We start from the raw sequence: 23,838 nt of genomic DNA on the forward strand, positions 1-23,838 counted from the left end.
AGCGCATGCCCGTTGCCATAGAGGACTCACAAACAGACGCACTCGAGTATGCAAGAGAGGTGAGTTTGGTATTAGGTTACCATTAAAACTGAATTAATAGTGCATAATGTAATAGGTATACAGTATTTTGTAATTCGCACGAACACCCACACATACAGGTGAGAGGAGATGCGAAACTGAGTAACAGGATACACACTTACGACTAGCCAAGCATTATCGTGGGAGCGGCGACTCAAACACCGAGCAAGACAAACAAAACGTCAAACTGGTTTCCTCCTCGAGATCAAGTGACACATGACACGTTACCTGTAGACGTTAGGGCAATTCGGATGGTCTGTATTTCTTTTTATTAATTGGACAAAGTAAAATGTAATTTTTTTATCAGCAAGACTATGGTAAACTTATAATTAAACGGTTATTATACTGTAGTTTTTCCTGATTAAACCGTGGAAGACGTGAAAAGCATAGGACAATCATTGCAACTGCGCGCTGATTGGAAAGTTGGCTATCGCAGCAGGTGCAGCCACCAAACCGGTGAGTCGTTTGCAAGTAATTTATATATATTTTTTACCTGACCATGAACTAAATGTCAGTTAAAGTCTAAAATGTAGGTTTAAATTAGACCTGTATACTGAACAAAAATATTAACTCAAAATGCAACAACTTCAAAGGTTTTACAGAGTTACAGTTCCTATAAGGAAATCAGTCAATTGAAATAAATTAATTAGGCCATAATCTATGGATTTCACATGACTGGGAATACAGATATGCATCTGGTGGTCACAGGTATCTTTAAAAAAGGGCGTGGATCAGACAGTATCTGGTGTGACCACCATTTTCCTTATGCAGCAAGACACATCTTCACATAGAGTTGATCAGGCTGTTGATTGTGGCATGTAGAATCTTGTCCCACTCTTCTTCAATGGTGGTACGAAGTTGCTGGATATTGGTAGGAACTGGAACACGCTGTTGGACACTTCGACCCAGAGCATCCCAAACACGCTCAATGGGTGACATGTCTGGTGAGTATGCAGGCCATGGAAAAACTGGGACATTTTCAGCTTCCAGGAAATGTGTATAGATCCTTGCGATATGTGGCTGGGCATTATCATGCTGAAACATGAGGTGATGGCGGCGGATGAATGGCATGACAATGGGCCTCGATCTTGTCACGGTATCTCTGTGCATTCAAATTGCCATTGATAAAAATGCAATTGTGTTTGTTGTCCGTAGCTTATGCCTGCCCATACCACAACCCAACCGCCAGCATGGGGCACTCTGTTCACAACGTTGACATCAGCAAACCACTCCCCCACACGACGCCATACACCTGGCAGCAGTTGGACTTACTGCCACATTTTCTAAAACAATGTTGGAGGCGACGTATGGTAGAGAAATGAACATTCAATTATCTGTCAACAGCTTGGGTGGACAGTCCTACAGTCAGCATGCCAATTGCGTGCTCCCTAAAAACTTGAGACATCTGTGGTACTGTGTTGTGTGATAAAACTGCACATTTTAGAGTGGCCTTTTATTGTCCCCAGCACAAGGTGTAATGTTCATGCTGTTTAATCAGCATCTTGATATGCCACATCTGCCAGGTGGATTGATTATCTTGGCAGAAGAAATGCTCACTGAAAGTGGATGTAAACAAAATTGTGAACAACATTTTAGAGAAATAAGCTTTTTGTGCATATGGAACGTTTCTGGGATCTTTTATTTCAGCTCATGGAACCAACACTTTACATGTTGCATTTATATTTTTGTTCAGTGTATTTTCAATGTGTGGCCTAGTTTATTTAGTCATGGGACATTCAAGGCATCTAGCCAGGTTCTCCAATAATTTTGTAGCAGCCTACCAAGGGGACCATACTTTTCTAAAATGGGTTGGAAATTATATTTATTTCATCACCATGGTTCGTTTGACACCATGGTTCGTTTGACACAATAAATATTCAAATGACACCATTATCAGACATGATAACATCTATCAGTACGACGACACATCTGTATCACAGGCAGCCTACTGTATTTACCGTATAACCAGGGAAGCATTGTTTTTAAACATCTCAAATTGACTGAAATATATCTTAAAGAACAAATGAACTGGGACAATGTAGTTTGGTTTATTCAAACTGTGTTAACATTGACAGAAACATGACGTGTTTCTCCCCATCCTTTCCGAAGCACTTCATGACTCAAACTCATGCCTGGTTGGTCTGTAAGAACTTAGGTAATGATTAAAGGTAGACATATCTCAGAGGTATATCAAGTGTGTTTGCATACTTTCAAGTTAAGTATTAGGTGGGTCACAGGAGTCATAAAAACTTCCCAATTGATGGCACTGATGGATGGGACGTTGGGGATGGGAGCTTTCTTCATGAGCCACAAATGTTTGAAGTTTAAAAAAAGGACAGTGAAAAGAGGAACAGGGCCAACAGGAAAGCTCAAGAGATATATATATATATATATATATATATATATATATATATATATATGGTTATATGGACATAAGGTCACAAACATTTTCAGCATGGTTGTACGTATGGTCCTAATAGGCCTATGGAACTCCAGGTAATAAGCCTAACCTTTAATTAGGCAGATAAGTCATTGATACAATGACTTCAAAGGATGCTGGGTAGTACAACACATTGTGCATGTGAAGCAACTGTGTAAGAACATTGGAGTGCATTAGAGCACCCTGAATGTAAAGCTGGATGAAGAGACACAGTTGAAGTCGGAGGTTTACATACACTTAGGTTGGTGTCATTAAAATTCGTTTTTCAACCACTCCACAAATTTCTTGTTAAAAAACTATAGTTTTGGCAAGTCAGTTAGGACATCTACTTTGTGCATGACGCAAGTAATTTTTCCAACAATTGTTTACAGACAGATTATTTCACTTATAATTCACTGTATCACAATTCCAGTGGGTCAGAAGTTTACATACACTAAGTTGACTGTGCCTTTAAACAGCTTGGAAAATGTCAGAAACTGATGTCATGGCTTTAGAAGTTCCTGATAGGCTAATTGACATCATTTGAATCAATTGGAGGTGTACCTGTGGATGTATTTCAAGGCCTACCTCTGCTTGACATCATGGGAAAATCAAAAGAAATCAGCTAAGACCTCAGAAAGAATTGTAGACCTCCACAAGTCTGGTTAATCCTTGGGAGCAATTTCCAAACGCCTGACGGTACCACGTTCATCTGTACAAACAATAGTACACAAGTATAAACACCATGGGACCACGCAGCTGTCATAACGCTCAGGAAGGAGACACATTCTGTCTCCTAGAAATTAACGTACTTTGGTGCGAAAATTGCAAATCAATCCCAGAACAACAGCTAAGGACCTTGTGAAGATGCTGGAGGAAACGGGTACAAAAGTATCTATATCCACAGTAAAACGAGCCCTATATCAACATAACCTGAGAGGCCGCTCAGCAAGGAAGAAGCCACTGTTCCAAAACCGCCATAAAAAAGCCAGACTACGGTTTGCAACTGCACATGGGGACAAAGATCGTACTTTTTGGAGAAATGTCCTCTGGTCTGATGAAACAAAAATATAACTGTTTGGCCATAATGACCATGGTAATGTTTAGATGCAAAGAGGCCTACAAACCTGACTGAGTTACACCAGCTCTGTCAGGAGGAATGGGCCAAAATTCACCTAACTTATTGTGGACGCTCGTGGAAGGCTACACGAAATGCTTGACCCAAGTTAAACAATTTAAAGGCAATGCTACCAAATACTAATTGTGTGTATGTAAACTTCTGACCCACTGGGAACGTGATGAAAGAAATAAAATCTGAAATAAATCATTCTCTCTACTATTATTCTGACATTTCACATTCTTAAAATAAAGTGGTGATCCTAACTGACCTAAGACAGGGAATTGTTACTAGGATTAAATGTCAGGAATTGTGAAAAACTGAGTTTAATTTAGTTGGCTAAGGTGTATGTGAACTTCCGACTTCAACTGTACATGTTTGAGGGCTTGAAGAGCGAATGACACGTTCTTTAGAAAGAAACTTGACATGCCTGTTGTTTCACCTCCAACTGTTTACATTCCTGGACATTCCTGGAGTCCTGTCTATGGTTAGAGATGAGGAATGTGAACAATGGAGGAAGGGGAGTAGAGATCTAAGGGGGAGCGAAGGAGAGAGATGGTATATGGAGAGGGGAGAGACAGTAGATGGCCAGTCATTAAATTCAGTCCTCATGTCTTAAAGCAGATATCCACAGACTTCCAGTCATCGTGGTAATGCTAGTTAGCATTGGCTCCTGAAACTACCTCTAACTTCCTTAATAATGGACAGAGACATAAAAATGGTATCCACAAGTTCATCTGACTCTGGGGAAGTAGATCCCAAAGTATCCCTTTAAGACCTTTTGGTTTGACGAAAGAAAAACAGTTTTCTCACACGTTGTGGAAAAGGCAGATGAATTAAGAGGAATGTGAGAAATGGAAGAGAGCAAAAAATATAAATAGGGAGAAGAAGACAAGGCAGCTAGGCACAGAGGTACAGTGACATTGTTACCTACCTTTAGCCCATACAGAGGGAGGCACCTGGGGTTGAAGAGGCGCTGTTGCGGCTTCTCCACCACACTGTCTGTGTGGTTGGACCATTTCAGTTTGTCCGTGATGTGTACGCCAAGGAAGTTAACGTTCCACCTTCTCCACTGCTGTCCCGTCGGTGTGGATAGGGGGGTGCTCCCTCTGCTGTTTCCTGAAGTCCATGATCATCTCCTTTGTTTTGTTGACGTTGAGTGAGAGGTTGTTTTCCTGACACCACACTCCGAGTGTCCTCACCTCCTCCCTGTAGGCTGTCTTGTCGTTGTTGGTAGTCAAGCCTACTACTGTTGTGTCATCTGCAAACTTAAAAATTTAAGTTGCATGGCCACGTAGTCATGGGTGAACAGGTAGTACAGGAGGGGGCTGAGCATGCATCCTTGTGGGGCCCCAGTGTTGAGGATCAGCTGACGTGGAGATGTTGTTTCCTACCTTCACCACCTGGGGGTGTCCCGTCAGGAAGTCCAGGACCCAATTGCACAGGGCGGAGTTCAGACCCTGGGCCTCCAAACTTAATGATGAACTTGGAGGGTACTATGGTGTTGACGTGGCTAGGGATGCCATCTGGGCCGGCAGCCTTGCGAGGGTTAACACGTTTAAATGCCTTACTCAAATCGGCCACAGAGAAATCAAATTTATTTATATAGCTCTTCTTACATCAGCTGATATCTCAAAGTGCTGTACAGAAACCCAGCCTAAAACCCCAAACAGCAAGCAATGCAGGTGTAGAAGCACGGTGGCTAGGAAAAACTCCCTAGAAAGGCTAAAACCTGGGAAGAAACCTAGAGAGGAACCAGGCTATGAGGGGTGGCCAGTCCTCTTCTGGCTGTGCCGGGTGGAGATTATAACAGAACATGGCCAAGATGTTCAAATGTTCATAAATGACCAGCATGGTCAAATAATAGTAATCGCAGTAGTTGTCGAGGGTGCAGCAAGTCAGCACCTCAGGAGTAAATGTCATTTGGCTTTTCATAGCCGATCATTGAGAGTATCTCTACCGCTCCTGCTGTCTCTAGAGAGTTGAAAACAGCAGGTCTGGGACAGGTAGCACGTCCGGTGAACAGGTTAGGGTTCCATAGCCGCAGGCAGAACAGTTGAAACTGGAGCAGCAGCACGGCCAGGTGGACTGGGGACAGCAAGGAGTCATCATGCCAGTAGCAGTGATCCAGTGTTTTTCCAGCGCGAGTGCTACAGTCAATATGCTGCTAGAATTTAGATAGCCTTGTTCTCAAATTAGCTTTTTTAATATCACTAGTTCTAATAAATGCAACCTCAGGATATATGGTTTCCAGTTTGCATAAAGTCCAGTAAAGTTCCTTGAGGGCCGTTGTGGTATCTGCTTGAGGGGGATATACTAAACGGTCGGCATTTGATTGTGAGGAATTATTGGTCAGGTGAACAAAAGGACTTGAGTTCCTGTACGTTGTAACAATTCCACCATGAGTCGTTAATCATGAAACATTCACCCCCACCCTCACGTGAGTGTGTGATTGAGGGTGGTCCTCAGTGTGGGGCAGTGGTGAAAAAGTACTCAATTGTCATACTTGACTAAAAGTAAAGATACCGTAATAGACAATGACTCAAGTAAAAGTGAAAGTCACCCAGTGAAATACTACTTGAGTAAAAGTCTAAAAGTATTGGGTTTTAAATATACTTAAGTTCCAAAAGTAAATGTAATTGCTAAAATATACTTAGGTATAAATAGTTTCAAATTCCTTATATTTACCAAACCAGAAGTCACAATTTATTTTGTATTTTTTTGTATTTAAGGATAGCCATGGGCACGCTCCAACACTCAGACATAATTTACAAACTAAACGTTTGTGTTTAGTGAGTCCGTCAGATTAGAGGCAGAAGGAATGACCAGGAATGTTCTCTTGATAAGTGTTTGAATTGGACCATTTTCCTGTCCTGCTAAGCATTCAAATTGTAACCAGTAGTTTGGGGTGTCAAGGAAAATGCATGGAGTAAAATGTACAATATTTTCTTTAGGAATGTAGTGAAGTAAAAGTACAAGTTGTCAAAAATATAAATAGTAAAGTACAGATACCCCCAAAAAGTACTTTACACCACTGGTGTTGGGGTGTGGTTCGGTACCATGCAGGGCTGGAGTCTGTATCAGTGTTATCTAAACCTCATTACATGAAGCATGATATACTACACATAGTTGAAGGAATTCATTAAGTATACCACCTCCCTACTACTCTCTTGTCTCTTGGCATGCAGCACACACACACCACCCGGTAAGGATTCAATTTTTAAATGTTTCATTTTTCTGTCGTCAAAAGGAGGCCTATAGATTGTGATGTCGATGACCTTGACAAGACATCACCTTTTAGAGGTTGCTGTGACTACATTATTCAATGGGCTCTGAGCACAGTCCTACTCTCATACATATGGTATGGATTCCATCTTGTATTTGTTTATGCTCAGCTAGAATAAAGAAGAAACAGACCAGGAAGTAGGCAACAATTCCAGGCGTTTGACACACTGCTGTTCATTTGGTTCCCAATGTAGATCATCTTAATGATTCTTCAGGTCTTTATCCTTCTTCATCTCATTCTAGGTGTTTAGGACAGTGATGTCAATGAGAGTGTGGCATCTATGAATCAAACTTTTCACATTGTTCTTGTAAAATACAGAAGGTTGAAACAGGATGTGGCTGCATTTGTGCTTTCACCTTTTCTCTGAAGTGCGCTAGTTGCGATATCTTTTTGCTTTGACGTGACCTCATCTTGTTTCCATGACAGCATAACAAGCCCAACATGCAAACCACCTAGAATGAGTTAACAATTTAGGAGCAACTTGAACTTTTGAACTCCTCAAAATCTAACATGTACTAAATTGTCATTATAATCTAATAGTTGATTCTGTAGCTGCCATGAGGTGTATTTTGTAAATAATGAATTGCAGTGAAAGTATGAATAAAGGCCTTCACATAACATCTGTCCATTCTCTCCCTCTCACCCTTCCTCTTTCTCTCCCTCTCACCCTTCCTCTCCCTCACCCTTCCTCCCCCTCTCTGCCAGATGATCGCCACACCTCCTCACTCCCCTCGTCTCCCAGGCTCCCCGTCAAATCTGGGAGGACACTGCGTCCCCTGTCCGGCCCCCCCACCCTCCTCCCCTTGCCCCTCCCCTCCCTCCTCTCCCTCCTCTGGAGGGGTCACACTACGTCGGACCCCCCCCTCCTCCTGTCTTACACACACTCTGGACCACCTCCGCAGGCACAGCTGGCAGCCTGGAGCAATGATGTATGGCTGCCCCCCACAGTACCAGCAACGCAGGTAGGGGGCGCACTAACGACCAATACTTACTAGTCCAGTGGTCAACAACCCGCTTTAGGTACCCGTAGACACAGATCTAGGATCAGCTTACCTTTCCCAAATCCTAACCTTTATCATTAGGGCGGGGAAACCCAAGGCTGACGTCACATCAGTGTTGAGGGTAAAAGCTGACAAGATGGTGCCGACAGAGAAGGGCGACATCTTACGAGTTCCAACTCAACTTTGCTATATAGTGACTTTCAAAGTGTTTATCTTGACCATTTTTGTACAGAAAGTTCATACTATTATTACATATGACCGCCAACCACTTCTGGACATCAGTTACTCACACACACTACATTGACACTCCCACACACATTCACATACACTACACACATTCACATACACTACACACACACACACGCAAACTCACACACACTTTTACACACATAATTTGCTGCTGCTACTCTCTTCTTTATTTTACTCTTATTATTATCTATCCTGATAACTAGTCATTTTACCCTGCCTTCATGTACATATGTACCTTTAAACTGCATCGTTGGGAAGGGCTCGTAAACAAGCATTTCATGGTAAAGTCTACACCAGTTGTATTTGGTGCATGTGACAAACAAAATTGGATTTAGATTTTATTTGAGAGTGAGATAGTGATTTGAGGTAAATGCACAGCTTGCAACTCAACCATGTTCCTGGAGGGCTGCGGGAATCTGGGAGTGAACTGTGTAGGAGTATGCTTGCTATGTTCTAATATTTGTTTTAGGGATTGGCTGATCTAAGACCAGTGCTACCAGTATATAACTTCCCACACATATAGTCAATGCTGTTGTTATCTCTGGCATTCCTGCTCTAACTGCTGGTGTTCTTATCAGTGCTGTTTTAGCTGGCCCTCTCCTACTCTCTTATTTGCTCATCTCTTCTGCTTTTAATTCACTGAGCATGGCAATGTTCTTTCTCTTTTCCTGTAGCTTGTCCCTCTCTCTCTCTCTCTTTATCTATCCTTTATCTATCGTTCTTTTTTTCCACCCATTTATCCAAGATGTTGGCTACAATTTGTTAATTTTTTATAAATATAAATAAATAAATTCACTAACCCTTCCACCCCTCCCCTAATTGGAGTAAACGAATGAACAACAACACTTAGGCTTCTACTTCCCGCTTATACATACTATATAAATGTTACGGACACAATCAATTTTACAATAGTTATCTTTTGATTGTTTTTACTCCTTTCTTTCCTCTACCCCTCCCATCTATTTCTGAACACCATCCAGTTTGATTTCTATTTGCCTTATATTTGTAACTGTGCTGTTTCACAAAAGTTCTGAACCTATATACACTACCGTTCAAAAGTTTGGGGTCACTTAGAAATGTCCTTGTTTTTTGATTGTTTTTACTCCTGTCATTCCGCCAGTTGTGTTGCTTCTTTAAGCAGGACCGTTTTCAACTGTGCTAACATAATTGCAAAAGGGTTTTCTCATGATCAATTAGCCTTTTAAAATGATAAACTTGGATTAGCTAACACAGCATGGCATTGGAACACAGGAATGATGGTTGCTGATAATGGGTCTCTGTAAGCCTATGTAGATATTCCATTAAAAATCAGACGTTTCCAGCTACAATAGTTGTTTACAACATTAACACTGTATTTCTGATCAATTTGATGTTATTTTAATGGACAAAAAAAAAGTGCTTTTCTTTCAAAAACAAGGACATTTCTAAGTGACCCCAAACTTTTGAATGGCAGTGTACATTTTACAGACACAGGCTACAATTTGGTTTCCATTGTCTTTTTCCTGACATCTGACATGCAAATGGATTTTTAACAATATTTTGGAGAGAAAGCAGGAGAGGGGGAGGGAGACAAAGCAGAAGTATAAGTGCAGCCGCCAGCGAATAAAGTCAGGTCATCAACACAACGTACTCTCAAAAACAAGAAGAGAGTGAAATCACTAAGCTACAGCCTCACACACACACACACACACACACACACACACACACACACACACACACACACACACAAGCAGGATGACTGACTGCTGCTTTCTCCACTAGACCTCTACTCCTCTCCTCTCTACTCACTACTCTACTGTGACACTACCCTCTCTCTCCCCCTCCCTCCCTCCCTCTCTCCCTCTCTCCCCCAGTGTGAGTCTGGAGGGTTTTGACCCAGAAGAGATGGAGCGGGTGCTCCTTGGAGCCCTGGAGGGGTCCAGCAGAGGGGGGCGGGACCCTCGCCGAGCCCCCATCACCTCCTTTGGCCAAGAACTGGGCTCCCTGCTGTCACTCACGGAGGAGGAGGTGGGCTGCCAGACCCCGGTCTTCTCCCCATTGGAGGTGAAGCTAAGTCCAGACTGATGGGATTGAAGCATCATATGTGTGTGTGTGCGCACGTGTTTGAGTGTGTGATAAATATAATTTGCTAACATGAATGAAGATGGAACTTGAGATAAAGTAACCTTATTTAGAGCACAGACAGTAACACACACACACAGTCACATGCACACATGTCTCCTGCAAGCATTGGCAAGCACGTCTTGGGTTATTTTGTTGCAAATACACACAGCCTCTCACTGATGCTCTTGTCTTTGTTTATTATGGAAAGAGCCGTTTATACACTCAAGTCATACACTCTCTATCTCTCCCTCCTCTCTCTCTTGCTCTCTCCCCTCTATCTCTTCCTCTCTCTATCTCTCTCTCTCTCTCTGACACACTGTGGCCCTTGTCTCTTGTCTGTGGTGTGTTAGGAGCAGTCGTCTCAGCTGCAGGGCTTCAGTGCCTCCGCTCCCTCCCTGTGTGCCAGTCCCAGTCTGCGCCAGATACCCAATGCCAACCTCCACCCTCCAACCCACACAAACACTGATACACACTCTCCGACACCTTACACATACCCCTACACACACTCACAAAACCACCAGCATCATCGTCATCAACCTTGCCATCGCTCCTACTCAAACTCCAATTCCATCTCCCAATGCCACTACCAAGGTAGGACAGTAGGACTCTTCATTTGTGAGTGTGTGGAGACTCTCCTGACTGTTTGAAGGGCAGATATTATTGTGCGTGTGTGTGTGTGTTCCTATCTGTGTGCAGCTATGCGGAAGTCTTCTTCCTGTGTTTGTACTCACTGGGGGCTGATGCTGCCGTCGTTAGCCACGGAACAGAAAGCGCTGTGTTCTCAGGATCTCCTATCTCCTCTCTCGCTCTCTCCATTTTACCTTTTGCATGTTCACTATTCATCCTTTCATTCCAAAGGCATCAGCAGAGATCGTTTTAATCACGCCTTGATGGTGTTAAATCAACTGTCTCGTGTGGTTTCATCCTTGTCTTTCTTCATGCATTTGTTAACTCTTGGTCACAGCCATCGTTTGGATTAAACGTGTTTGCCAAGAACCTGCAGAGCAGAGAGAGAGGTTTGTCACTTATCAGGCGATGCACTTCAATCTATCTGGGATCTTAGGTCTATGTATGTATGTATGTATGCATGTATGGAGGGACGGTTTTGAGGTAATGGGATGACTAAGTTTGTTTCTGCTTTCTGCCTCTCTCTTCCTCTCTGTATCTATCTGTCTTTCACTTTCACTCTCTTTGTCTCTCTCTCTTTCTCTCTGTCTGTCTGTCTCCTCTCTCTCTCTCTCTCTCTCTCTCTCTCTCTCTCTCAGAGTCTTCCCTGGGCTCTGTATTTGGGGGTTCCACACAGAGGTGAGTTGTCTCTCTCTCTCTTCCTGATGACCTGTGTTCACTAACAACCTTATAGAGCACATGATCTCATCTGTGACTGACTGCTTTTTGACTCACATCCCCATAGTAACACACATTTTCCTCTAAGCTAGGCTGAATGCAAACTCAGTCTTATGGAAGGATGTTTCTCTTCACCTCTTTCTCAGTGTGGATGCGGAGCTTGGTGAGCTGTGGGGGCAAGAAGAGAGGCAGCGGCTGTGCGAAGAGAGAGAGAGGCGGAGGGAGGAGAGAAGGACGGAGGGACTGAGGGGTGCTCCCCCCGGGGAGGAGAGGGGGGAGAAGACGGGAAGCCCTCTGGGACGCACCTTCAGCTTCCTGCGCAAGATGGCTAGCCAACGCAAGGTGAGAGAGTGAGAAAGAGGAGAGTGTGGGTTTGTGTTTCAGAATGTCTGTGTCTCTCTGTGGTTGTGGGTGCATGTGGATGTGACCCTGTCACAGCTGTCACTATGCAGTAAAGTACTTGAGTAGAGTGCAGGACCGTCTCTAAGGACAGAGAGTTGGAGTTTGGTAGTAGGCTAGCTTCCCCTGCAGTGTCGATTCACCTGTGAACCACCTCCGGTAACAGTTTTGGCAAACATATGCAGTTTGCCAAGAATAACACAATGTTACAGCAATGATATGCAGTTGATGTCGGAAGTTTACATACACTTAGGTTGGAGTCATTAAAACTCATTTTTAAACCACTACACTTTAGGTGAACAAACTATAGTTTTGGTAAGTCGGTTAGGACATCTACTTTGTGCATGACACAAATAATTTTTCCAGCAATTGTTTACAGACAGATTATTTCACTTATAATTCACTGTATCACAATTCCAGTGGGTCAGAAGTTTACATACACTAAGTTGACTGTGCCTTTAAACAGCTTGGAAAATTCCAGATAATTATGTCATGGCTTTAGAAGTTTCTGATAGGCTAATTGACATAATTTGAGTCAATTGGAGGTGTACCTGTGTATGTATTTCAAGGCCTACCTTCAAACTCAGTGCCTCTTTGCTTGACATCATGGGAAAATCAAAAGAAATCAGTCAAGACCTCAGAAAAAATTGTAGACCTCCATAAGTCTGGTTCATCCTTGTGAGCAATTTCCAAATGCCTGAAGGTACCACGTTTATCTGTACGCACAATAGTACTTAAGTATAAACACCATGGGACCACGTAGCCATCATACCGCCCAGGAAGGAGACTCGTTCTGTCTCCTAGAGATTAACGTACTTTGGTGTGAAAAGTGCAAATCAATCCCAGAACAACAGCAAAGGACCTTGTGAGATGCTGGAGGAAGTAGGTACAAAAGTATCTATATCCACAATAAAACAAGTCCTATATCGACATAACCTGAAAGACCGCTCATCAAGGAAGAAGCCACTGCTCCAAAACCGCCATAAAAAAGCCAGACTACGGTTCTCAACTGCACATGGGGACAAAGATCGTACTTTTTTGGAGAAATGTCCTCTGGTCTGATGAAACAAAAATATAACTGTTTGGCCATAATGAACATTGTTATGTTTGGAGGAAAAGGGAGAGGCTTGCAAGCCGAAGAACACCATTCCAACCGTTAAGCACGGGGGTGGCAGCATCATGTTGTGGGGGTGCTTTGCTGCAGGAGGGACTGATGTACTTCACAAAATAAATGGAATCATGAGTAAGGAAAATTACGTGGATATATTGAAGCAACATCTCAAGACATCAGTCAGGAAGTTAAAGCTTGGTCGCAAATGAGTCTTCCAAATGGACAATGACCCCAAGCATACTTCCAAAGTTGTGGCAAAATGGCTTAAAGACAACAAAGTCAAGGTATTGGAGTGGCCTTTACAAAGCCCTGACCTCAATCCTATACAGAATTTGTGGGCAGAACTGAAAAAGCGTGTGCGAGCAAGGAAGCCTACAAACCTGACTCAGTTCCACCAGCTCTGTCAGGAGGAATGAGCCAAAATTCACCTAACTTATTGTGGGAAGCTTGTGGAAGGCTACCCAAAACCTTTAACCTAATTTAAACAATTTAAAAGGCAATGCTACCAAATACTAATTGAGTGTATGTAAACTTCTGACCCACTGGGAATGTGATGAAAGAAATAAAATCTGAAATAAATCATTCTCTCTACTATTATTCTGACATTTCACATTCTTAAAATAAAGTGGTGATCCTAACTGACCTAAAGCAGGGAATTTTTGCTAGGATTAAATCTCAGGAATTGTGAAAAACTGAGTTTAAATGTTTTTGGCTCAGGTGTATGTAAAACTTCGGTCTTCAACTGTATGTACAACAATGTTGTCAAAGCAGTAACCACAACAGTATTATTCATTATGTTGGGCGAGGCGCTCTCTCTTGTGCTGCTTAGATTATTAATGACGATATCTGGCTGAATTACAACAGGATCTTTTTTTTCTTCTTTTTTTTTCTTGAACCTTTTACTGAACTGGGCAAGTCAGTTAAGAACACATTATTATTTACAATGACGGCCTAGGAACAGTGGGTTAATGACAGATTTGTACCTTGTCAGCTCAGAGATTCGATCTAGCAACTTTCGGTTACTGGCCCAGCGCTCTAAACAATACCTGCCGCCCCACCTCTAGATTTCTTGAAGAACATTTTTAAGTGTTTGTTCTAGTGGGTTGGCAGTGTTTACTGTGTGTGTGTGTTGTAATGACAAACAAACACAATCTTTAAACAGCAGGGGGAGACTCTGTTCTGTGAGTTCAATATGAGAAGTGAAGTGAAATAAGCAGCACTGTGGCCCTCAGCAGGATGATGTATGGCCAAGTTGATGATTTAGGCATTCCACACTTGAACTGAACTTGGGTACAGCTGGTGTTCTTGTATGTGTGTTATTTGTGTCCTACTAATCTCTGGTGGACAGACGGACGTCTCATAACTAGCATCAAGCTTCTGATGCAATTACGCAAGATTTAAATTCTGGGTTTCAGAGATTACTGTCCTACTAATAAGCCCGACCAAAGAGCAGTATGCACCATCACACTTTTTGGCAATTTTCTTTTGACATGTAACACATCACGTTGATGTATTCTTGTCTGTTCAATAATTTTAAAAAAACTAAAAACAAGGGAGACAAAAAAAAGTAATTTAAAAAAAGCCCTACCAGCCCCTCTGACCACTCTTGCGTCCCTGATTTAAGACCCACTGGGTTGCCAGATTCCTTAGAGGTCCTTATCATGGGGGTTTGCCAGATTGTACCCTCCATCTCAACTGATTAGAAGTCTCAGTGATGTCACAGGGGCGTGGCTGTGATTTTGATGATCAGCAGTTCATTTACGCGATGACACCATCGCCTCCGATGGCCTGTTAGAGACAGATAGCTGTTGGCCCTGTTTGACGGAGCTATTTCTGAAACAACATCCAACCCGTGTGTGTGTGTGTGTGTGTGTGTGTGTGTGTGTGAGTGAGTGATGTGGTGTAACGTAACCAGGTATGTGGGGTTTGTCCACACCCTTGGTGCTGTATGTTTAGTGGCTCCTGGACTCCAGACCATAAGACAGAAAAGAGACAACAAGGGAGAAAACCCAGAAGAGTGAAAGAACAGCAGTCAGAAAGAAAGAGACTGAGCTCACATTTCCAGACCTTTCCTCTCTACAGCAGTTATGAGCTCTCTGTCTCTCTCACTATAACATGTGACGTCTCACGAAGTCAGCATACTCTGGAATGTGAATCAGTCCTGTGTGCTTTTGCTGTGTGTCTACAGGACCGTCTGTATTTCTACTGACCTCAGTGTTGTATAGAGCTGGCTGATCTGGCTATGGATGTTAGACAGATACATCTGGTGGCTTTAGATTAAGCCCAGTACTCTCATAATGATAATATGTCATGTCTTTCAGACTGAAGGGAGCTGAGAACATAACACATTACAAGATCACAAGTCTGTTATTCATACACTCTTAGAAAAAAGGGTTCTTTGGCTGTCCACATAAGAGAACCCTTTTTTGGTTCAAGATGAAACCCACATTTGGTTCCTGGTTAAAATCCTTTTTTGGTTCCAGGTATAACCCTTTTTTGGTTCCAGGTTAAAATCCTTTTTTGGTTCCAGGTATAACCCTTTTTTGGTTCCAGGTTAAAATCCTTTTTTGGTTCCAGGTATAACCCTTTTTTGGTTCCAGGTTAAACCCTTTTTTTGGTTCCAGGTATAACCCTTTTTTGGTTCCAGGTTAAAATATTTTTTTGGCTCAAGGTTAAACCCTTTTTTTGGTTCCAGGTTAAACCCTTTTTTGGTTCCAGGGAATAACCCTTTTGGGTTCTATGTAGAGCCCTCGGTGGAAAGGGTTCCACATGTATTTAGTTTAGCTTATTAATTTGACAATGGAAAAAAAACAGCACATAAAAGTGGGCTGTCATATAACCTAATAAAATCTGGGACTTATTTCAATTGTGGTCCTCTTGAGACAAGATGGCAAGGCAAGATCGAACACAGTTAAACACAGTATGGCAGTGAAATAATAAAACAAAAACAGACAAGAAGAACATCTATCTCATCATTGCTGTTACATCATAGGGGTTATTCATATGGGCACAGAAGACATCAAACACATTTTTACTTTATTTTTAACCTTTCTGATCTCCCCATCCCGGATCCGGGTTCGTGAATACAGACTCAAGCTCATTACCATAACGCAACGTTAACTATTCATGAAAATCGCAAATCAAATGAAATAAATATGCTAGCTCTCAAGCTTAGCCTTTTGTTAACAACACTGTCATCTCAGATTTTCAAAATATGCTTCTCAACCATTGCAAAACAATCATTTGTGTAACAGTATTGATGGCTAACGTAGCATTTAGCATTAGCATTCAGCTGGCAACATTTACACAAAAAAACAGAAAAGCATTCAAAAAAATCATTTACCTTTGAAGAACTTCAGATGTTTTCATTGAGGAGACTCTCAGATAGCAAATGTTCAGTTTTTCCTGAAAGATTATTTGTTTAGGACAAATCGCTCCGTTTTCTGCGTCACGTTTAGCTATGAAAAAACCCCTGTATCCAGGATTGTGTAAATCTATCAGCAAGCTCATTAGCATAACACAACGTTAACTATTTATGAAAATCGCAAATGAAATGAAATAAATATGCCATCTCTCAAGCTTAGCCTTTTGTAAACAACACTGTCATCTCAGATTTTCAAAATATGCTTCTCAACCATAGGAAAACAATCATTTGTGTAAAAGTAGCTAGCTAGAGTTAGCATTTCGCGTTAGCATTTAGCGTTAGCATTAGCGTTAGCATCCAGCACGCAACATTAACAAAAACATAAAAGCCTTCAAATAAAATCATTTACCTTTGAAGAACTTCTGATGTTTTCAATGAGGATACTCTCAGTTAGATAGCAGATGCTCAGTTTTTCCAAAAAGATTCCTTGTGTATTAGAAATAGCTCCGTTTTATACATCACATTTGGCTACCAAAAAAAATCCATAAATTCAGTCCTCAAAACGCAAACTTTTTTCCAAATTAACTCCATAATATCGACTGAAAACATGGCAGACGTTGTTTAGAATCAATCCTCAAGGTGTTTTTCACATATCTCTTCATTGATACATCGTTCTTGGAAACATGCTTTCTCTCCTGAATCCCAGGAGAAAATGCCTGCACCTGAAGATTACGCACAAATTTAGACAAAGGACACCGGGCGGACCTCTGGAAAATGTAGTCTCTTATGGCCAATCTTCCAATGATATGCCTACAAATACGTCACAATGCTGCTAAGACCTTGGGCGAACGACAGAAAGTGTAGGCTCATTCGTTGCGCAATCACAGCCATATAAGGAGAGAATGGAAAACAGAGCTTCAGAAATTCTGCTAATTCCTGGGTGATGCATCATCTTGGTTTCGCCTGAAGAATATGCATAGTCGAGCATCTTTTCGTGACAAAATATCGCGCTTAAAACGGGAACGTTTTTTATCCAAAAATGAAATAGCGCCCCTAGAGCTCTAAGAGGTTAAAGCTGCCCAGGGAGAACGTTGTTTTTTTTTTACCCCAAACGGGTTCTACATGGAACCAAAAGGGTTCTTCAAATGGTTCCCCTATGGGTACAGCCAAAGAACCTTTTCAGGTTCTAGATAGAACAAAAACGTTCTAAGAGTGTACCTGTACAAATATGTATTCTACTACTCTGAACAAAAATATAAACGCAACATTCAACAATTTCAAAGATTTTACTGAGTTACAGTTCATATAAGGAAATCAGTCAATTTAAATCAATTAATTAGGCCCTAATCTATGAATTTCACATGAGATGGGTGGGCCTGGGAGGGCATAGCACTGTCAGTGCTTACAGAAATAAATCAGCTGTCCGGGTGGCTGGTCTCAGATGATCCCACAGGTGAAGAAGCCAGATGCGGAGTTCCTAGGCTGACGTTGTAACGGCAGCTCAGGACTGACGGGCGGCACCGGCAGCTCAGGACAGACGGGCGGCTCTGGCAGCTCAGGACAGACGGGCGGCTCCGGCAGCTCAGGACAGACGGGCGGCTCCGGCAGCTCAGGACAGACGGGCGGCTCCGGCAGCTCAGGACAGACGGGCGGCTCCGGCAGCTCAGGACAGACGGGCGGAGCATAGGCATAGGATGCACTGCCCCCTCCCAGCGCCCCGGAGACACAGCACGCAGAGCCGGCGCAGGATAACCTGGGCCGAAACGGCGTACCGGAGACCAGACACTCTAAGCCGGCACAACACGCCCTGGCTGGATTCCCACACTCGCATGGCACTTGCGGGGGGCTGGCCTATAGCGCACCGGGCTATGAGCTCATACTGGCGACACCGTGAGCTTGACCGCTTCCTCTGGTAAGCACGAGGAGTGGGCTCAGGTCTCCAACCTGATTCTGACACACTCCCCGGGCTGCCTCTCGTGCCTGTCGCGCTGCCGTGCTACCTTCTCATATCGCCGCCGCTCAGCTTTCGCTGCCTCCAGTTCTTCCTTGGGGCGGCGATATTCCCCAGCCTGTGCCCAGGGTTCCTTGCCATCTAAAATCTCCTCCCATGTCCATGAGTCCAGAGAACGCTGCTGATCGATACCACGCTGCTTGGTCCTTGGTTGGTGGGTAGTTCTGTAACGGCTGTTGTAGGTGGAAGAAGGTGAGGACCAAGGTGCAGCGTGGTACATGTTCATACTTTTAATAATGGAACTGAACACTGATTAACAAAACACAGAGAACAACCAAAACAGTTCTGTCTGGTGCAGACACAAAAACAGAAAGCAAACACCCACAACCAAAATGGGGAAAACAGTATGATTCTCAATCAGAGACAACGAACGACACCTGCCTCTGATTGAGAAACATACCAGGCCAAACACATAGAAAAAATAACATAGACTACCCACCCCAACTCACACCCTGACCAAACTAACACAAAGACATAATAAAGGAACTAAGGTCAGAACGTGACAGACGTGGTTACAAATAGTCTGCGATTGTGAGCCCGGTTGGACGTACTGCCAAATTGGAGGTGGCTTATGGTTGAGAAATTAACATTAAATTATCTGGAAACCGCTCTGGTGGACATTCCTGCAGTCAGCATGCCAATTGCACGCTCCCTCAAAACTTGAGACATCTGTGGCATTGTGTTGTGTAAAAAAAAGCTAATTTTAGAGTTGCCTTTTATTGTCCCCTGTACAAGTTGCACCTGTGTAATGATCATGCTGTTGAATCAGCGTCTTGATATGCCACACCTGGCAGGTGGTTGGATTGTCTTGGCAAAGGAGAAATGCTCACTAACAGGGATGTCAACAAATTTGTGCGCAGAATTTGAGAGAAATGCTCTTTTTGTGCGTATAGAACATCGTATGGGATCTTTTATTTCAGCTCATGAAACATGGGAACAACATTTTACATGTTGCGTTTATATTTTTATAGTTGATATTTTTTGAGTAGTTGAGTAGGAGGAAGGAGGAAGTTATGTTTGTAGATTGACACGTACCTCGCTTAAGAGCAAACGCATCTGGACAACATATATCTATCTGGGTTTTGTTGGTGTGTGTCCACTGTGTCCCATAGAGAGAAAGAGGAAGTGTGTGTGTGCTCAGCATCATTTATTGGCGTTGTGTGTGTGTGTGTCTCTCTGTGTTTAACAGTGAATGTACTTAACAGTTTTACGTTAAAAAAATTGGTATTTAATAGCTCTTGGCCAAAGTCACACCTCTATTTTCCCTTCATTCCTCATTCCCCCTCTCTTTTCCCTGCTTTCTCTCTCTCCATTAGCTTAATCTCTCTCTCTTTCCCAGCTGGGCAGTTACTGCTTCGGGTGGCAGGATTGCATCAGCAAGCCGGCTTTTCTCCTCCGCTATCCCTCTCTCCCCAGCCCCCCCCTCTCTCTCCATCACTCCACCCCCACTCCTCTGTTCATTTGTCAATCCCACCCCATTTTCCTCCCTTGCTCTCAATGCCCCCCCTTCTCTGCGTATTCTCTCTCTTGCACCCCTTTCTGTTATTCTTCTCTGCCGTCCCTTCTACAGTCCCCACTCCATCTCTCTCCCTTTGCTTTTCTCTTCACCCTTTCATATATCCACTTCTTCCTCCATCTTTTCCATAATTTTCTATTCTCCCTCTCCCTCCCATCTACAGTGTCTGATAATCTCTCTCTGCTTCCTCTCTTCACCTGTCTTTATCCCCCCTTCTACCTCCCTCATTCCATCTCACTATCTCTCTCTTCACCTCTTTTTATCCCACCCCTTCTACCTCCCTCTTTCCAGCTCTCTATCTCTCTCTTCACCTGTCTTTATCCCACCCCTTCTACCTCCCTCTTTCCATCTCTCTATCTCTCTCTTCACCTCTCTGTATCCCCCCTTCTACCTTCCTCTTTCCATCTCTCTCTCTCTTTTCTACTTTTATCTCCCCTATTCCAAATGTCCATTCTGAGGTAGTAGGAGTTTAAACAAACTGAGGCAGGCAGAACAGCAGATATGAAACCCATAAAGAAGCCTGCGGAGGTCCAGAGAGTATTAGCCAAGCAAATATACCCTTCCTGATTAAAGCTGTCCCCCTATCGCACCACATCCTTTCCATATCGTCTAATATCCTATCATACCGACATGTTCACTACTAACTGCTCTTCGTCTCTCTCCTCTGTCCATTCCCCATCGTCACTCTCTTTATCCCTCGCTCTCTTTGTTTTCCATTCGTCATATCGGAAACTATGCCAAGGGGGATGTCATGTTATAGATGCTTATAACTGTTTATGAGGACTCTTTCGCTAAATGACGTGGTCCTCTTTTCTGTTTTGAAAGGGAATACTGTTGCCCTCATCACGCTGTTACACATTTTCTCATTCTCTAACACACACACACACACACACACACACACATTTTTTCTCTCACTCACTCTGTAATGTGAGGCGTTGTTGTCTCCCTCACAATAACTCTTCAGAGGGTTAGTGTGTGACAGTGACACTTGGTGTGTGTGTGTGTGTGTGTGTGTGTGTGTGTGTGTGTGTGTGTGTGTGTGTGTGTGTGTGTGTGTGTGTGTGTGTGTGTGTGTGTGTGTGTGTGTGTGTGTGTGTGTGTGTGTGTGTGATGTTGGGTGACTATGGTCAATCGAAGTATTGTACTGTATCCAACACCTGTGTGCTATCTCATATCATACCACCCAAGTGCTGCCAGGCATTGCACGCACGCACTCACTCACGCTTGCATGCACACACTGTGTGTGTTTGGCCATGTCGGAAGGCAATTGGTATCAGATGAGGACTCATGAAGAGAAGATGATGACCTGAGAAGATGAAGAAGGAGCTGGAGAGGATCACAGTGGAGAAGGAAGGATGAAGATAGCCCTCAACTGAACCAGAGAAAAAGAAGAAAGAGAAACAGAGAGTGATAATACATAGTGCATGCTCAGAGAGGTGGAGACGGGGAACGTCCAGTAAAGTAGAAATTGTGTTGAAAGCAGAGCAAGAGACTGAAAACAAGTGGGAGGATGAAGAGGCAAGGTCACACAGGCACAGTCCTGTTAGAGAGAAGGAATGGTGTGATATTGCAGTTTGGAGGACAGAGTTGTACAGAGATCCATTGGCTGTGGGTGCATGGTTGGGCGTTTTCCTCTCTTGTTGCTTTCTAAATTTAGCCCCGGGTCACTCTAAGTGCCTCCTTGATTAACCCGCCCTTCTCCCCCTTCTCCCTCTTTTCCTTCTCTCCATCATAACAGTCCATCTATTCCTTTACTATTCTTCTCTTTTCCTTGTTATATTCCCAAATACATGAACCATTTCCAGTCCACATTTTGCCTTCAAGGCATCACCTCCCAACAGATGGTTCCTCTTCCATGCATTGCCCAAATGGGAGGTTTTCACGATGATGTGTTTGCCACGTCAACAGGCCAACTCACATTATGTGGCTCAAGTTGCGCAGCTTAATAATGGAGATTTCACACGATCTGAAATGTGCTGTAAATGTACAGTAAACCATAGGGGGCAACCATAGACTGTACAGGGGCACAACTCATTTAGCGAACCCCTAAACATGAAGCCTAGGTTTACTACACACCGAGCAACCTTCACCTCTAGAGGTGTGGTTCAAAAAAATATAGCCACAATCTGATTATTGGCTTTTGATTACGTCTCTTTACCCAGTGGGCGGGTTAAGTACTCAATACTCATCTGTGGTTGGTGAAAAGAATGAAAGGGGGGTGTTTTGCTCTGAATGTTCGCTCCTCCTCCTGAGTGCTGAGTTCGAGTTTCCTGCATGAGAAACTGTTCAGTTGTTCGTCGAGGCGCGTACTCCGACATATGGAGAAAAGTTAACGGATTCGCACTCCATGCGCTATTATCTGACGCCGCCTGTTCCACTGGAAACATCTGTCATTTTATCAACGTTTATGAACATATTGTAATAAAGGGAAAGAGAAGGATAGGAGATCACCTTTGATTTAAATTGAGGATCATTCTCTGTTGATCCCGTCCTCGTTATGTCCCGTGTCACTGAACCGCTGCCAAAAACGCGTCAAGAGAGAATGAAAGAAATCAATTTACGGGTGAGTTTGAATCGTCATATGGCTAAATAACTGTTTAATAAAGTATCCAATAGCATAGATAATACATTTACATTTTCAATAGCAATTTGTTCAAATGTAGTAGGCCACTAGTAGCCTATATCCAATAGTTCTGTAACATGGGTTATTCTAACATGTATAATAGCCTACATGTGTTTATTATTTAAATAGATCATGATGATGTCTTTACAGTAAAATATTGCAATTACTTGAAAATCCCCCATTTACTTATCCCGGGTATACCAAGATGAGTGGGGGAAACGAGAGCGCTCCCTTGGACTCCTGCTTTGTATGGTAGCAACTGGCAATGTAATGAAACAACCGTTTAATAATGATTTAGACTACTATTAAGGCTGGTGCTTTTGTCTTCTTTGTTAATGTTTGTCCCGCACCTTGCATATCATAGAAAACCATATCGCTTGGCAAAAGGGTTGCATAGTGCGGCACAGCAGCCAAAGCTTGAGACCCCGAACATGTTGTCCGTGATAGAGGAAATCGCTTGGGGGAGGGGGGAAAACCGCAAATGTGTGTGTGTCATTGGTCTAGTCGTGGACAATACGGAATATTACGGATCAATAATATGTCGAACAGTAATTGCAATATGATGCAGTTATGCTATTAGACACATGACACGTATTCAAAAATGAATATTGTTCAAATGTTTTCTGAGAGAGACCGTTGCAAATGATCTACAACGTTATACGTCAAAGAGATGCCTAATCCTATTCTTATAATCATTGGATTTGTTATAAGTCTCCCGGGCTCTGTTGTCTGTCTTCGCCATGTGATTTGGTTGCAGCAGCATGACGATAAGGATACATTGTCTCTGTTTCGCAGTAATTGTATCAAGCACTCTGAAAGTGACAAGAGTGGAATATAGCACAGTTGTGGATGTGTGTTGCCTTCATGTGCTGCAGAGTACTAGGTCACACACAGATACTGACAAAGTGGGCTAACAGGGTTATTTGACTGTCCCCGTAGGAGAACCCTTTGGATAACCATTTTTGGTTCCAGGTAGAACCCTTCCCACAGAGGGGGACAGTCGAAAGAACCCTTTTGAATCTCGTTTTGTGTATGGTATGGCTAAAAGATCAGAACGTTGAATGTGTTTGTGTGTGCAGATCACTCCTTGTCTTGTGTGTCTTGAGTTCTACTAAACAAGTGTGGTCATGCTGTTTACTGTCCCTTCACACCTGTTTAAATCAGAAACATTTCTACAAGTTTAGCATCCGTTTAGTCCACATCATCTGTTCACTTCC

General features: G+C 43.0%; 1 protein-coding gene across 4 annotated transcripts in view; it reads left to right on the plus strand.

The window, feature by feature from the left end:
- The first annotated feature begins 280 nt into the window (after positions 1-280).
- Positions 281-23,838, plus strand: part of arhgef2 (rho/rac guanine nucleotide exchange factor (GEF) 2) — a 55,256-nt gene continuing 31,698 nt past the window's right edge. The window contains exons 1-6 of one of the 4 annotated variants that reach the window (XM_036971927.1): positions 281-534; positions 7,606-7,862; positions 10,004-10,193; positions 10,604-10,844; positions 11,519-11,558; positions 11,744-11,939. In XM_036971927.1, the coding sequence (XP_036827822.1) occupies positions 7,606-7,862; positions 10,004-10,193; positions 10,604-10,844; positions 11,519-11,558; positions 11,744-11,939 (924 nt within the window). In that variant the 5' untranslated portion in view covers positions 281-534. Of the gene's footprint in view, positions 535-7,605; positions 7,863-10,003; positions 10,194-10,603; positions 10,845-10,882; positions 11,270-11,518; positions 11,559-11,743; positions 11,940-22,268; positions 22,562-23,838 lie in introns of those variants that run through there. The other 3 variants (XM_036971928.1, XM_021593382.2, XM_021593372.2) reach the window with 3 other exon arrangements.

This window comes from Oncorhynchus mykiss, chromosome 3, assembly GCF_013265735.2.
Source record: "Oncorhynchus mykiss isolate Arlee chromosome 3, USDA_OmykA_1.1, whole genome shotgun sequence".
Taxonomy (NCBI): domain Eukaryota; kingdom Metazoa; phylum Chordata; class Actinopteri; order Salmoniformes; family Salmonidae; genus Oncorhynchus; species Oncorhynchus mykiss.